The sequence below is a fragment of the Heptranchias perlo genome, chromosome 8 (genome assembly GCF_035084215.1).
Source record: "Heptranchias perlo isolate sHepPer1 chromosome 8, sHepPer1.hap1, whole genome shotgun sequence".
Classification (NCBI taxonomy): Eukaryota; Metazoa; Chordata; class Chondrichthyes; order Hexanchiformes; family Hexanchidae; genus Heptranchias; species Heptranchias perlo.
Window position 1 is genome coordinate 32,670,589 of NC_090332.1, and position 17,527 is coordinate 32,688,115.

The following is a 17,527-nucleotide window of genomic DNA, read 5'->3' on the forward strand; positions in this document are numbered from 1 at the left end:
TGTGGTAAATTGTAATGTTGACCAGCAGTAGTAAAACAGTTTTATGTTCAGTATGCTTAAACATTTAAAGTTTACAACAGCATTGTCTAATAGAGATCACGGACAAGCCACTGGAGTGTCTACAGTGAAGTCATTTCAGCTACATGCACTAATCTTAGTAGAAAGCACCATACACACTGTGCAGATAAATGTAAGACATAACAACATAAGAACATAAGAAATAGGAGCAAGTGTAGGCCATACAGCCCCTCGAGCCTGCTCCGCCATTCAATCAGATCACGCTGTTCTTCGACCTCAACTCCACTTTCCTGCCCGATTCCCATATCCCATGATTTCCCCTAGAGTCCAAAAATCTATTTATCTCAGCCTTGAAATACTCAATGACTCAGCATCCACAGCCCTCTGGGGTAGAGAATTCCAAAGATTCACAAACCTCTGAGTGAAGAAATTCCTCCTCATCGCAGTCTTAAATGGCCGACCACTTATCCTGAGACTATGCCACCTAGTTCTGGACTCGCTAGCCAGGGGAAACAACCTCTCTGCATCTACCCTGTCAAGCCCCCTCAGAATCTTATGTTTCAATGAGATCACCTCTCATTCTTCTAAACTCCAGAGATTATAGGCCCATTCTACTCAATCTCTCTACGTGGGGCAACCCTCTCATCCCAGGAATTAATCTAGTAAACCTTAGTTGCACTGCCCCTAAGGCAAGTATATCCTTCCTTAGATAAGGAGACCAAAACTGTACACAGTACTCCAGGTGTGGTCTGACCAAAGCCCTGTACAATTGTAGCAAGACTTCCTTACTCTTGTACTCCAACCCTCTTGCAATAAAGGCCAATATGCCATTAGCCTTCGTAATTGCTTGCTGTACCTGCATATTAACTTTCTGTGTTTCTTCTATGGGGACACCCAAATCTCTCTCAACGCCAACATTTAATAGTTTCTCACCATTTGAAAAATATTCTGTTTTTCTATTCTTCCTACCTATGTGAATAAGCTCACATTTCCCCACATTATACTCCATCTGCAACCTTCTTGCCACTCACTTAACCTGCCTATATCCCTTTGCAGACTCTTTGTATCCTCCTCACAGGTTACTTTCCCACCTAGCTTTGTATCGTCAGCAAACTTGGATGCATTACATTTGGTCCCTTCATCTAAGTCATTAATATAGATTGTAAATAGCTGAGGCCCAAGCACTGATCCTTGCGGAACCCCACTAGTTACAGCCTGCCAACCTGAAAATGACCCGTTTATCCCTACTATTTGTTTTCTGTTCGTTAACCAATCCTCTATCCATGCTAATATATTATCTCCAACCCCATGAGCCCTTATCTAGCATAACAACATTTTATGTGGCACCGTATCGAATGCCTTTTGAAAATCCAAATATACTACATCCACTGGTTCCCCTTTATCTACCTTGCCAGTTACATCTTCAAAAAACTCTAATAAATTTGTCAAACATGATTTCCCTTTCATAAAACCATGTTGACTCTGCCTAATCATATTATGATGTTCTAAGTGCCCTGTTACCTCTTCCTTAATAATGGATTCCAGCATTTTCACGATGACTGATGTCAGGCTAACTGTCCTGTAGTTTCCTTTTGTGTCTTTCCCTTTTTTCTTGAATAGTGGTATTACATTTGCTACCTTCCAATCTGCTGGGACCATTCTAGAATCTAGGGAAGTTTGGAAGGTGACAACCAATGTATCCACTATCTCTGCAGCCACCTCTTTTAGAACTCTAGGATGTAGGCCATCAGGTCCAGGGGATTTGTTGGCTTTTAGTCCCATTAGTTTCTCTAGTACTTTTTCTCTACTTATAGTAATTACTTTAAGTTCCTCACTCTCATTAGCCCCTTAGTTCCTCACTATTTCTGGTATGCTTTTTATGTCAGAACTTAAGAAATATGAGCAGGAGGAGGCTATACAGCCCCTCGAGCCTACTCCGCCATTCAGTAAGATCATGGCTGATCTACCTCAAATCCATTTTCCTGCCCTATCCCGACATGTACTTTGTGCGTATGTTCACTTAACAAACATCTACCAAACTTTGCAGTCTTTCTCTTTCACCGAAGTTTGGGATTCTAGCATAAATTTATCAGACACAGCACATCTTAAAGCAGCTTCTAGGTTTTGGTCCAGCATTTTGCGAGTGGCACTTTGACTTCATCAGAGTGATTGCGGAGAATGTTGACTCGCACAAGTCTCAGCAGACTTGCCCCTGCTCTCCATCCAGAACACAGTTGGATGCTCTGTGTCCTTTGCCATGACATAACGTGTTAGAGCTGCGCTTTATTGGTTGGGCTTTCTTTCTTCTGACCTGGAGAGGTTAGTCGAGCTGACCACGATGACAGATCCTCTCTCATACAATGTTGCTGGTGTTTCCTTGGTGCTGAAGTCCAGCATTTTCAACTGTGTTACACACCATTTTAAAAGATAATCAATAAGCAGTAACCAAGAAAGTAAAGTGCACAAAACAATCAAAAAACACTTGCACACTCTGCTTTTCATCGTGCTATTTATCAACAAATGCACAAAAAGGTTAAAGTACACATGCATATCATAGTATCATAGTAGGTAAAGCACAAGAGGAGGCCATTCAACGCATCGTGCCTTGCAGGCTCTTTGAAAGTGCTCTCCAATTAGTCCCATTCTCCTGCTCTTTCCCCATAGCCCTGTCAATGTTTTCCCTTCAAGTATTTATCCAATTCCCTTTTGAAAATTACTATTGAATCTGCTTCCACCACCTTTTCAGGCAGTGCATTCCAAATCATAACAATTCACTGTGTGAAAAAATGTTTCCTCATGTCGCCTCTGGCCCTTTTGCCAATCACCTTAACTCCGTGCCCTCTGGTTACTGACCCGTCTGCCAGTGGAAACAGTTTTGCCTTATTCTGTCAAGATCATTCCTGTAAACATGAATATGGAGATCTATTACTCATTTTTTATTTGTTAATCAGAAATGCAATTAGCCAGTTAGTCATAGATTCCCAGTTAGTCACATGTGGCTAATGTCTAACGTACTTGACAGCACTGATTTACAACATTGGACATGATTTTCACTTGGAGCTGGATACCTCCACGCGTCCGCAGATATTTGCGTAGGGAACCCAGAAGCGAATTGAGTGCGTCACAATCTGCGATCGCAACTCAATTGAAGGTGATTATTTGAGCTTCCGGGTTTCCCAATGCCGACTTCCCTGTGATGTGGAGATGCCGGTGATGGACTGCATTTCCACAACATTCACCTGAGGAAGGAGGAAGCCTCCGAAAGCTTGTGACTTCCCTGTGGGCAGTGAAAGGAGCTGCAAATCAGAGGGGGGGGCGGAAGGAAGAGAGAGATCATCGGCACTGCAAAAAAATCGGAGGCGGGTGGAGATGGGGAGATGTGGACGAGATCAGAGCATCCAGCCAGCATGGGGATCAGGGGGTATCAGCCAGCATCGGGGACTGGAGGATCAGCCAGCATCGGGGACTGGAGGATCAGCCAGCATTGGAGATCCGGTGGGGGGGGGGGGGGGCCAGCCAACATTGGAGATCGAAGGGGTCAGCCAGCATCGGAAATCGAAGGGGGATCTGGCCGTTCCCGCCTGTTTTCACCTGATGTGAATCGGAAGCGATGGGAAACCCACTGGTAAAGTTAATTTCATTTAAGTTTTCCAACACACAAAATATTAAATGCCTCAAATATCTCAATGAGGTACATTGCCTCCTTAAGTATCGGCCCACTGGTTTTAAGTGGGGGCGAGACTTCCTGGTATCCTCTGTGCACATGCAGACAAACCTGCCTGGGTTAAACCCAGAAGTGGGCGCGTTGGAGCCGGGATGCTGTCCTGCTCCAAAATTTTATTATTTTAACATCCCACCCGCCCCCAACCCACCCGTTCTTGGGGGTTAAAATTACCCCCATTGTCTCAGCACCTATACTGAAATGGGGCTTGTGCAGTTGGGTTCTGATAAAGGGTCTACATCCAAAACACTAACCTGCCTTTTCTCTTTACAACTGCTGTTTGACTTTCTGTATACTTTCAGTTCCTTTTGTTTCCATTTCAGATTGCCAGCCTCTACAGTTATTTTTCTTTGCACAATTATATGTGGTGTTTAAATTATCCATTTCTCACCAATTCTTTTTTGCTATTTTTTTTCCCTTCATCTCCTCTCCTGAAGTTGTGGACTCCTTGCTGGGATATTGTTCTTTGGGCCTGTTACCTTTGTGTCTATCTACATGTGTGTGCTTTGGCAGAGTGTCAGCAGACTGACAGTGTAGGAGGCGCCTCACAGCTAAGCGCAGCTCTCTTGTCCAATTCGCTCCTTGGGGATTAATTTCAGACCCACCTCCGGCTTCCTCAATCTGCTCCCCACTCAACTCCTGACCCCCTTGGTTACCAACATTGTTATTGGTTCTCTTTGCTCAGGCAACATCTCACTCCCTTTCAAAACTGCTGTCATGTCCTCTCTCCTCAAAAAGCCCATCTTCAACCCACCCATCCTCACCAACTACCATCACATGTCTAACCTTTCTTTTCTCTAAAAGGTCCTCGAATATATCACTGCCTAATGGCACGATTCCCATTTTCCCAACCTCCCTGTTTGAATCATTTCAGTGTAGCTTATATGCTCTTCACAGCACTAAGCTTCCCTGACCAGTCACAAATAACCAGTTTCCCTTGCTAGTTAACATCACAAGTAGCTGGTAACTGTCTTTCCTGAAGGACTGCCCTCTTCAAAATTGCTATCACCACCCCCTCCTCAAAAATGTCACTATCAGCCCACCCGCTCTTTCGAATCACCCCACATCTCTATCCTATTTTCCTCTCTTAATGTCCTTGAATATTTCATTGCCTCCCAGTTCCATGCGCATCTCTTTCGAAACCATATGATTGAACACCTGCAAACTGGGTTCTGTCCTTCTTGCAGCATAGAACCAGCCCTTGTCAAAGTCATAAAGTGTTTTGCAGCATTTGACACAATAGATTATATCATCCTGCACCCATGTCTGTATTGTTATCCAACTCTGTGGGACTGCCCTTGTATGGTTCAATTCCTACCTATCTTGAATGCAACCAGAGCATCTCCAGCAATGGTTTCTCTTTTCTTCTTCTTCTTCTGCCTCTTCTCTTCTCTGCACAGCCACCTCCAGAGTTCCGCAAGGATCTATTCTTGAGGAACCCCCTTCTGCAATCAATATGCTGCCCCTTGGTGACACAACCTGCAGGCACAGGGTTAGCTGCCATCAATATGTTCATGACACCCAGCTGTATTTCCCCATCATTTCTGTCAGCCCCCTGATTGCCACTGTGCTGTCAGGCTACTTTTTAAAAATTATTTCGTGGGATGTGGGCGTCGCTGGCATGGCCAGCATTTATTGCCCATCCCTAATTGCCCTTGAGAAGCTGGTGGTGAGCCGCCTTCTTGAACCGCGTTATAGGAAGAACATTAAAGCCATAGAGAGTTTCCAGGCTAGATTCACCAAGGTGATGTCAGGGAGAGACTTGAGGTATTGGGACTATGTCCATTAGAGTAGGTAAGACCAAGAGGAGATTTAATTGAGGTTTTTAAAATTATGAAGGGTTTTGATAGAATGAATAGGGAAAGACTATTCCCTGTGGTTTGGGAGTCGGTGATGAGGGGCCATCAATTTAAAATTTTAACTGAGAGAGTGAGGAAAGAGGTTAGAATATCTTTATGCAGATGGTTGTTATAGCAAAAAGGACTTCAGATTCTTGAAATTTTAGGATATGGAAAAAAAAGCACTGGGAGCATAGACCTGGCTCTGAAATGTGAGGCTCTATTCTATAGGTGTTACTTAATAGGAAATTTGGCCAAAAGAAATACAGGGAGTCATTGATTATGCCTGATACAGTTTTGAACTACCTGAACAAGATGGAGCTAACCTTTGAGTAACTGAAAGCAGTCTTGTCTTAGTGATAGCATTTTTGCCTCTGAGTCTGAAGGTCATTGGTTCAAGCCCCACTCCAAGCACATAGACTAAGTTGACACTTCATTGCAGGACTGAGGTAGTACTGCACTATTGGAGGTGCTATTAGTTTGGATGAGACATTGTTTGCCTCCTCAGGTGCACTATTTGAAGACATTCCCCTAATCACTCTGATTATCTGGTCATTTAGCCCATTGGTGTTTGTGCGACTTTGCTGTATGCAAATTGCCTGCTGTATACCCTCATTACAACAGTGGCTGCATATCAAAAAGTATTTCATTGGCTGTGAAGTGTTTTGGGACATTCTTCGGATTTGAAAGGCACTTTATAAATGCAAATTGTTTCTTTGAAAACAGCTCGAGATGCAGTACCTAGCTAACTGAAATAAAAATACATATTTTTAAAAACCAATTTATTATATTCCCCCTGTTTTCCATACCACACACTGTCCTTGGCTGGGGTTGGAGAGTGTGTATGTGTGTGTGTGTGTGTGTGTGTGTGTGGTCATTGGCTAGACATTGCAAATGCAAAATCTGATTGAAGAAACTGATCCTGTAGAAGACATGTTGGGATATTAGGTCTAAAAGTCCTTTCATTTTCAGTTGTGTTGTGATGTGATGGTGACACAATGGGAGGTATTTGGGCCTACTTTTAATCAAAATATGTGAAGTTGCCAAATTGGTGTAAAAATGAACTTTCACCGTTAATTTGTTTTTAAACACACTTGTAAATTTTTTGATTTGTATTTTAATTGGTCAGTTTTCTGTCCTCCCACTCTGCTGAAGGCACTGACTCCAGCTTGGGTACAGATCTCTGCGGGTGCCCTCTGGTATCTTACAATGGTCATTCTTAAATGTATGAGACATCTACACACATGCAATTTAAAGTAGAGGGTAACTGTGTAATGACCCTGTCTGATTTTAAAAATTATTTCTCCTCCCTGGCCCAGGGACAGTTAGGACAATTACAGCAGTCTTACTACCACCCTAATTGAAATCAGTCAGATCAGTACAGAGCAGTAATTGAACCTGGAGCTTCAGATCTGTATGGCTCAGTTACATGCTGGCTTTACCAAGTGAATGAATGGGAGAACTCATTGTTAGTAGCTAATGGCATTACTGGAGTCATCACTTTGGATCCTAATCATTTCTCATTATTGTCAGTTATAATATGCTTGCACTTTCAAACCCTGTATAATATTTATGCATCTAATACTGTATTCTTTTATTATATGCGCCTGCATCCACCATGAATTGAAAGTGACAAATTTTCCCTTTGCAAGAGGGTTCATTCAATAGCAGCAGTAAGAATAAATATTGCCAACCTGTTCTCTTTCCTCACAGCTGATTTTGGAGATTATGGACAGTATGAGTCCCAGGATTTCCTCAGGGAATATGTTTTGTTCCCAATGGTAAGTGAAATGAAATTACTGCATTTGAAGTAGATTGACGATAGATTATATTGATCAAACATTCTGGATGTGTGAATTGTTACAAAAAGTATTTTTAAGTCTACAGCCTGCACCCCTCCCTGAATTACTTCCTAAAAATTAGAAAATCTGTACATCTCTGTAACATGGACCCACTAAGACCTACCTTATGTCAGGATTATAAAGTGTTTAGTTGTTCTGTCAGTAAACCTAGGTTTACTGTATCATAGCCCCACCATTATTTTAAAGATTTTTTGACGATTCTCCGTACTCACCTGTCCTCCTCCATGTCATCATGATGAGGGATATTGGTTTTGGGGAATAAGGGCAACATCAAGACTCTCCGATCAGGATGCAGTTGAAAATATTGTTTATTTGTATTAGATCATGGGGTGTTTCTGTGCTGAGGGCCTGTGTCCACTAGGTACTGGATAGGAACTGTCCAGGCTCCTTTCATTTAGGACCCTTACAACCAGCAGAAAGAGGAAACTTTCATTCCATTGCTCAGGAGAACTTGGGCTTTCAAGCGGCTGGAAAAAGGGAGGAAGAAAGTGGGTAAACAAAGAGTTCTACATTTTTTAAAAAGAAGATAATGGTATTGAATATTGAAATAATATTTTTAAAAAAGTAAAATTAAGGTTAAAATAATAGAGAGAAAATGATGGAGAATGTGAGAAAAGGGAAAAGACTGGGTAAGCAGAATTAAAGTTCAGTTTTAACAAAAAAAAATTGGTCCATAGGATTAATATTAGAGTAATAAAGCTATGCCTAACATTGGAGTATCTTTATTGCTGTAACATTACTGTTTGTTTTAGTATCACAATACGCAAAATGAAAACTTGGCCCAGGAACCTGCTAGCAGCCTAATGGTTAATACAGTAACTTCAACGCTATAAAAACTTAATCGCATAAAAATGTTCTGAACTTCAACTCCACGAGACCTGGGGAGTAACCAAGTTCTACAGTATAGTACAGAATGCAGGTGTTGCTTCAAGATCAGCCGTCTCACACGGCAGTCATGATATAGGACAGACATCTTGCCTTGTTTGACCATATGATTCGGCTTAAGGAGTTGATGCCTGCTCATAAGGCCCTGTCTCTGTCTGTGCAGAGGATATCAGACATCAAATGGAGATGCCCAGAGGCTGACCCGCACTACACACGGATTTGTTGAGCTGAAAAGAGCATTGACCTGCTGAAAAGTGACATCCTATGTGCTGGCTACGTGAAGCCGCTGGAGATCTTAACAGGATCCCATCTGCTTATATGATTTGACTAATAGACTGGAAGCCTCTGTAATATTTGTACTTAAGCTTCCCCCAACATTACTAGTTTTGGTCAGGGGCATCGGACCAACAAGTAGCAAGAAAATTGAAGACAATTCTCCTTTAAATGAGTCACTAGCATCCCCTGCTGGCTGATTATAGAACAACATTGGCCACGGAGGGGACTTTCCTTTCATTTGGAGTCCAGGACAATGGAAGTGATGAATACTAGAGAATGGCAACGTCAACAAATCTAACTTTGATTTAAATAAATTTCAAGCTTCAGACATTTTGAGGAGTTTTGTAGTGAAAGATTAAAATATTTGACTCAGTAAATGTTGCACTGAAATGCAGTATGCAGGATCTCTGGTGGGTCCAGATCAAGTTTTTTTTTACATAGAATGTGCAGCACAGAAACAGACCATTCGGCCCAACTGATCCATGCTGGTGCTTATGCTCCACGTGAGCCTCCTCCCATCTCTCTTTGTCTAACCCAATTGGAATAACCTCCTATTCCTTTCTCCCTTGCGTGTTTATCGAGTGTCCCTTTAAATACATCTGTGCTATACACCTCAACTACTCCTTGTGGTAGAGAGTTCCACATTCTAACCACTCTCTGGGTAAAGAAGTTTCTCCTGAATTCCCTATTGGATTTATTAGTGACTATCTTACATTTATGGCCCCTAGTTTTGGTCTGCCCCACAAGTGGAAACATCTTATCTACGTCTACCCCATCAAACCCTTTCATAATCTTAAAGATGTCTTTCAGGTCACCCCTCAGGCTTCTCTTTTCTAGAGAAAAGAGTCCAAGCCTGTTCAGTCTTTTCTGATAGGCATACCCTCTCAGTTTGTTCTTACACCAATCCTGTAACATTGGTTGATCCACATGTAAACTTTGTATACTTCTAAAGACTTAACTTTCATGCCCTACATCATCTCAAAACAAGCTACACTAAAACCAATTTTTGGCAAAGTAAATATTTTAAGTTTCACCACATTCGTGTAACCATTGTATTCCATTGCCATAGTTCTGTTAAAAGCAGTATATACTGAGTCCAACATTGTGAGTGAGTTGACATAAACCACAAAGATTCTCCCAGTGTTGGCATTTGAACTGTTCGTGTAAGTTAGCTTCCTTTCATTGGGGGATATTTAATCTGTGCATTACATGCAGTAAAATCATAAACTTGTTTTTTTCTAAATGGGTAAAGGAAGAATTTGCAGGACTATGGGGAAAGAGCAGGGGACTGGATCTAATTGGATAGCTTTGTCAAAGAGCCAGCACAGGCACGATGGGCTTCACGATTCTATGATTCTATGATACGTAATACAAACTGGAGAACGTTCCCCGTTTTTGTTAGTAACTCCATCAACCCATGCCCATGAATGTTATCAGTACTTACCATTTGAACAAAAGTATTCACAAAGTGTATTGATAGGAAAAAATGTAAATTATAATCAGCTTTCTCTGTGGCAGTATTTTTAAAGGAAGTCTGGTGGTGAAACAGTTTTCTTCCATTTCAAAACTAATTATACCCCATTTAGTTTGCAGATAAATATCAGTGGTAGCAAAGTTAAACGGCTGCCACCTCTGGCATTTCCACAGAGCTTACCATCTTGGCTATAGCCACAGACTGGTTGAGCTTTTTGCCCTCTTACACTGGCCTGCGGTGAACTTTCACATTGCCATATGAACCTTCCTCTGCCATTTATACTCACCACTTCTGAGCAACTAACTTTACACATGCAATCTTGCACATGTATAGTTGTTGCTGAATCCACCTTATACTCCAGTATAAATGAGGTGAGTTAGCAGCATGAGAAATAGTACATGTATGGAAAATCAATGGGATATTAAATCAAAGGCTGCCAATTGTCTTGAGCTTTAAGAGATGCTACAGTGCTGAGATTGAAATTAAACAAAACCTCCCTGGGAAAACATACATTTTTCTTGTAGACCAGCAATGCACGCAAATACTACAGCTGATTTCCCCCAACCTCGTACTCTAGATCCTCCCTTTGATATTTCTTTCTGTCGGTGAAAGATGCAAGAACTTAATCAGAAATAATAAGACAAAGCAGCACTCAATGCCTGCAGGCAGCCCCACACCTGTAGGGCGCTATCTTTTGTTTCTGATTTCCATGCCAAGGCAGAACTGCTCATTTGAAGCATTTTTTTTTGTGTGAAGATCAAACACACTTGATTCCTTTCAGGTTTTTTTTCTCTTTAAAACTTTAAGAAAATGTTTTTGACTTTGCAGGTGCACCTGATCTAAACAAACTGAAGCCACGTCTCAGATTAAGCTCATTGGTTAATTTCCCCCTGCAACCAGTAGACCAGAAATTCTGCTTCAAGAACTTGCTTGTATTATGTAAATATTGGGGATGAGTTTCAAATTCTGAATCGGGAGCATACCATTGATGTCAAATACATTTGAGGATATCTAACTGTTCCAATTGAACACAATATTTATCAAACAAGTTAGGTGACTTCATAACCCATGAACTACAGTAATGCAAAGATTATGAAGGTTAGGTTGATAGTACATTTTATTACATAATTAACTGAGCACAGCTGTGACCTTTTTATCATTGTTAAAGGTAATACAATGTTTAGAGCTACTGGACTTTTTTTAAACAAAAAGATAATATTTTTCACAAACTTATTTTGCACAGAAGCAGCGTGGTCTTTGATGCACAATGCAGCTGGATGGGGTTGGGCACTTGTTGGAAAGATGTTCATTTGAAAATAGTTTAGTCCCACGTACCAATCACTGGGCCTCCTTTTTTAGGATAAAAGGAGAAAGTGACTTCAGTTCCTCCTTCAGTTCCTAATCCATTTTCACACGTATATTATGGTAGCCTAGCGTAGGGAAGCAATGGATGATGTTGCATATCCATTTGGCATCTGGACTGAGCATTCCTTCAATGATGCATGAATGTTTTTTTTTCATTCCTCTCCTACTTATTTGCCTGCTGTCTGGAAAGTGCTGATTCTAACTGAAGTACAGATCCACAGGCGTGGGCTGCCTTATGGGACCTTGCCCAAGCGGTCAATCTTCATGCCTTTGTGTGTGCCAAGACAGTGAGGGATAGTTTCTGTAGGGTCCTACTGATCTCTCGCTGTAACTTCAGAAGATCAACAGAAACCCTGGAGAGACGGCATGAGATCAGGAGAACCCCTGCGGAAACCCTGCCCCTAAGTGTTAGCCGGTTTTGTGGAATGGAGGGATTCTCAGTCAAACCCAGTCGTATCCTTGCCCGATTTTCCATCAGTGCTCACTGGATAGGAATCAGGAACAGGAACCTTAGGCAATTCATTTTTCCCCTCCCAGCTCAGAGGAATTAATGGTTTTTTAGTAAATTGAGCTTTTTACAGCAGGGACTGTGAAGCTCCAATCCCAGCATGGAGCATCACTTGACATAAGCATGGCGTACAATGTTGTAGCCCTAACTCGAACCTGGCCTTTTCTTTTATTCATTCATTGGATGTGGGCGTCGCTGGCAAGGCCACAACAGGACCCCAAAGAAATTACCCCTCACTGTCTTGGCACACACACAGACATGAAGATTGACCACTTGGGCAGGGTCCCATAAGGCAGCCCATGCCTGTGGATCTGTACTTTAGTTAGAATCAGCACCTTCTGGACAGCGGGCAAATAAGTAGGAGAGGAATGAAAAAAAAACATTCATGCATCTTGAAGGAATGCTCAGTCCAGATGCAAAATGGATATGCAACATCACCCATTGCTTCCCTTAGCAAGGCTACCGTGAAATACGTATGAAAATAGATTTATTGCCCATCCCTAACTGCCCTTGAGAAGGTGGGGGTGAGTCGCCTTCTTGAACCGCTGCAGTCCGTGTGGTGAAAGTTCTCCCACAGTGCTGTTAGGTAGGGAGCTCCAGGATTTTGATCCAGCGACGTCGAAGGAATGGCGATATATTTCCAAGTCGTGATGGTGTGTGCCTTGGAGGGGAACGTGCAGGTGGTGTTGTTTTCATGCACCTGCTGCCCTTATCCCTCTAAGTGGTAGAGATCGCGGGTTTGGGAGGTGCTGTCGAAGCAGCCTTGGTGAGTTGCTGCAGTGCATCCTGTAGATGGTACACACTGCAGCCACGTGCACTGGTAGTGAAGGGAGTGAATGTTTAGGGTGGTGGATGGGGTACCAATCAAGTGGGCTGTTTTGTCCTGGATGGTGTCGAGCTTCTTGAGTGTTGTTGGAGTTGCACTCATCCAGGCAAGTGGAGAATATTCCATCACACTCCTGACTTGTGCCTTGTAGATAGTGGAAAGGCTTTGGGCAGTTGGGAGGTGAGTCACTCGCCGCAGAATACCCAGCCTCTGATGAGTCTAATGAGGCCCTAAACTGACGGTGGAGCCTCTCAATTTCTGTCCTTGTATATCAACTTTATAAGGTTATAAATGCCGTATAGCATTAAAATATGTTTAGCTGGCAGATTTGAATGATTTACTTTTTGTGATATGTTTACAGGACTGGGCTCAAGATGAACGAATGCTGGAAGAAATGACCCGGAAGGTAGCAATGCAACACCAGGCCTACAGGTGAGCAAGTTCTACAGTGCAGTAGAACTTTAACTGAAATCTAGAAAACCTATAATTATGTTTTGTAAGAGCTTGGTTTCTTACTGATGTTCCTTCGTTTCGTTCCGTTCCGTCGTTCCTGTGAACTGATAATAGATTTCTAAGAATTGCTGCCAAAACACAGCCTGACATCAGTTTATACATTTTTGTGGCCCCATATGTACCTATTCATGATACTGCTACAAACAGAATCACAGCTTTCACTATGTTTTAAAAGGTGGCATAAAATGTTACTACTGTCAGTATCTACATTTAAAAAAAAGTCTAAAGGTAGGTATTGACAAGAATGACAGGGTATAATTCGGTGTAGCTTCTTAGAGTGGTACATCTTGGGATATCTAATCTTGGACAGAAACTCGGAAGCACAGTTGATATTTATAGTGTTAATGATATCTGCAGGATGTGCTGACTATGTAAAACCCTGTGTTCTGGTTATACCTCACATCAGCGATCAGATTGTCTCTGAAATTGACGAGAATCCAGCCTCTGATGTGTCAGCTGGTTCACTCAAATCTTAATGCTGCAGCAGACCAAATCTACCTGGGTGGTTGGTATCGCATCCCTATCAAGCATGGGCCAAATGCACCTGATATAAATGTGGCAGTTCCATTACTCTATGCTCTTTTTTCTTATGCGGAGCCCAATTTGTGACATGGGCTCCCACTGTTCTAGCCTCAGCATTTCCATGTTCAAAGCCCAAATTATAGCACAGGCTGTCTATGGGACTAGGACAGCTCCACCAATCTGCCCTCATCTTTTTTCAGATCTGGAGTCTGGATTGTGGCACCATCTCTAACTAACTATAACTGAGCTATAATTTTGAAAATTGTGTTGTGGGTAAGTGTAGGTGGGGAAGTATGGAGCACTCAAGCAGCTTGGGCGTAGTCACATGAAATGCTTGGTCCTCCTTAAGTTGCTTAGATAGTGTATCAACCCAAACATGATGCAAGACTTACCATTCCTCAAATGTGAAGGTTACAGTTGCCAATAAATGTTGCCACCCTGCCATTCATCTTAATCTGTTCATTCAGTAACCTGGTTACTGCCTATATAGGTGTTGTTGCCTTTTAGTTGGTCTAGCTCTTAAATGTCTCCCTCCCTTAAGCTAGCTTGGCTCAATAAGTAGCACTGTCCTGTCAGAGGTTATAGGTTCAAGTCATACTCTAGGCTGACACTTTAGTGCAGTACTGTGGGAGCGCTGCATTATTGCAAATGCTAACTGTTGGATGGAAAGTTAAACCGAGGATACTTCTTCCTGTTCTAGTGCTGGACGTAAAAATTTCCATGGCACTATTTTGCAGAAGGGTATGGAGTTTTTCAAAGCTTTAGCCAACATTGCTCTCTCAATCACTACCACCAAAAACAGAGTAACTGGTTATTCATCTCATTTGCTGTTAGTGGGACTTCGCTGTGTGTAAGTTGGCTGCCACATTGACTCATATAACAATAGTGACTGCAATTCAAAAGTAGTATATTAGCTTCGAAGCACTTCTGGACATCCTGAAAGACATGATAACATGCTACATAATGGCACGTTTGTTCTTTCTTTTCTGTATATGTGCCCAAATCTTAATTACATTTGTTCTGACAGACTGGCTTACCAAAGATTAGTTCTACTGACTGGGTTAGTTTTTGTTTTTCCTGCTCTTCCCATTCTTCCTCCCCATGTCTGAGAGGGACTGTGGACATGCAATCTGCTTGCAGTCCTTTTCTCATCTTGCTATAGAGTCAAATCTAGGAAATGAGAGAGCCTACCTTGGCTTGACTTGCCCCACACTTTTGTCTCCCTCCATGTGGGATTTGAGCTTCTCCAAGCTGAATCTATTTGGGTTCCACTGCAGTATTTGCTTTTGTGTGAACTCCATCATTGATAAATGCAGGCTACGTTTTATGTGGATAGGGGAACTGGTATCTTTAAGGAGTGTGGGTGTGTTGGATTAATTTTTTTCTCTCTTCCCAGTGGGATGCCACCTGCAGAGGCTGAGTTGCTGTATATAAAGGAAGTGGAACAGCTTGAAGGCTTTGGGCAAGAAAGCTTTCCTGCTAAGGTAGATAAGGAATTATCACATTCATTTAAAAAGATATCTTTTCAGATACTTTAGAATGACACCATTGCATCGTTAGTCTATTTATGAACAAATTTAACATTCTTCATGAGGGATTGATGCAATTGAAAACAGGGGTAGAAAATCTGAATTAGAATTTAAATTAGTAAGAGGAGTGATTCCTTTTTTTAAGAGTGATGTAGATGCATTACAACATGAGCAACTTCAATGCTGTAAAGGGGACAATCCAGAAAAGTTGTAGATGCGAACCAGCCCCTCAAGGGAACATTCCGTGATTCACCTTAGTATTTTTGAGGAATTACAGCATGCCACTCAGTTGCTTAGCCTTGACCCCCAACCTACCTGCCTACTGCTCATTCTTTCAGTGGACTAATGGAAAAAAAAATGTCTGAGGTCAAATTATGGAATTTCATACCAGGCTTTACGGTGATTTTTAAAAAACCTGTCACAAAGCTGAAGAAATGTAGACGAGCACATGATGACCTTATCCTCGAATGTTCTTTAAGAATATTTAACATTGGATTTCAATTTCTTATCTTGGGCTACGAACTTGAAAAAATCAACAGGTTCTTTTTACCTTGTCGGGAGCCCGTTCTAATGGGTGCTTCTTTAGCAAGTGAAAATAAACATGGTCTTCAATTTCAAACCCTACATGTGTTTACTGAGTTCGATGTAATTACATACAATAGTCCAGATCCCCATTGTTATACTGATTCCCTCCGCACTTTAGAGCCTGCCCGATTTTCTGCCATCATTTCTATTGGACAATGGAAGCACCCACCCTGAAATGAATGACATATTTGAAGCAATAATGGAACAGCGAGGTGATATGTCTATGTTCTATCACCATTGCCTCACTTAAGCTCAGCAGAAATCACACACCTCCAGGCATCCAGGATAGCTAGATGCCAGGAAAAAGATTGAAGTAAATGTAAAGAGCCTGGCACAGAAGTTTCATAGCTTTGCAAATTCTTTATTTCTCCCCTAACATCAGAACTTTTTTTGGCTCCTCCCAGTTACCTTACCATCTACATTTCTGCCATTTGCTGTGATGGCTGCCTCCTTCCCCTCCTCCCCACCTTTAAAACAAGATGCAGCGGGTTTCCTAATAAGGATTCTCCCAGACCTTTGCCTCCCAGAAGAAAAGGACAAGGAGCAATGGAGGGAGGCCAAGCTGGTTAGACTGCACCAAAGATACATGACATCCACCAGTGGTATCCATACACAGGAGGATAAAAGCAGAGGCACTCCTACCCACATTTGCCTCAGAAGCAGGTACAGCAGACTGAAGAGGTTGTAGAGGACAACTCTTTGCTGGCTGCAAGGCATGTTTGTGTTACATAATACAGGAGATTTTCACTTGACTACCACTTCTGGCCACTGCATGAAGAGTGCTGAATACAATTTCCCTTTTCTCACCACTAACATGCTATCATCTACAGAACCTTCCTTGTGAGCCACAGATCTTACAGCTCCCATTCATTTCACCAGATGAAAGCAATTTTCAAAGCTTGAAAAGAATATTGTCTGAACACCACATTTAGTGCAACCAGAATTTTATTGTAATCACCTTTTGTCTGATGTGTGCCTTCTTAGACCTAATCGCACAATCCTAGATGCAACCTGAGTGGCAGGAGTGCATGAGTCTGTCAATAGGAGCCTCTTAGGACTGAGGTGACCCACATCTCAAAGCTGCTAAGTTCTGAGATGGATCTGCTGCAGACTGCACCTCTTGTCTTGCTGAAGGGGCAGCCTGGCTTTGTCTTCTTTCTACCATCTTACAGACATCTGAGGGACTGGTAGAAAGGCACATGTGCTGCTTTCCTGGGAAACATCACCATCATAACACTAGTACTGAGCATTGGCATTGCATAACCATTGATCTACTGGAAGGCAGGACTAATGGTTCCAATGAGATCATGAAGCCCATGTGATGCTCTCTACAACTCAGCTCCAATTGCTTGGAGGCCGGTAGAGACGTCCCTCTCCAATCAGACATCCTAGGCCCCAATGGCAGAAGTTTTTGTGTCAATGGAGGAAGCACAGACTGCCCTTAGGGTTTCTGTCATGGGGCCCTCCACTGCAGAGCTAATTGAAGTTGCCACATGCTCCAGAAGGGACTGCAGTGCCCTGAAGCCATCTACCAGGGTACAACACATATGGGTAGTGGATACCTCCAGTCACACCACCATCTGCTGCACAGTGTCAAGACACAAT

The 17,527-nt window shown here is 42.3% G+C and overlaps 1 protein-coding gene across 1 annotated transcript in view; it reads left to right on the top strand.

Moving 5' to 3' along the window:
* Positions 1–17,527, top strand: part of LOC137324524 (tyrosine-protein phosphatase non-receptor type 14-like) — a 260,760-nt gene that overhangs the window by 172,523 nt on the left and 70,710 nt on the right. Inside the window, exons 6-8 of the mRNA XM_067988918.1 lie at positions 7,291–7,358; positions 13,135–13,205; positions 15,205–15,292. Of these exons, the coding sequence (XP_067845019.1) occupies positions 7,291–7,358; positions 13,135–13,205; positions 15,205–15,292 (227 nt within the window). The remainder of the gene's footprint in view (positions 1–7,290; positions 7,359–13,134; positions 13,206–15,204; positions 15,293–17,527) is intronic.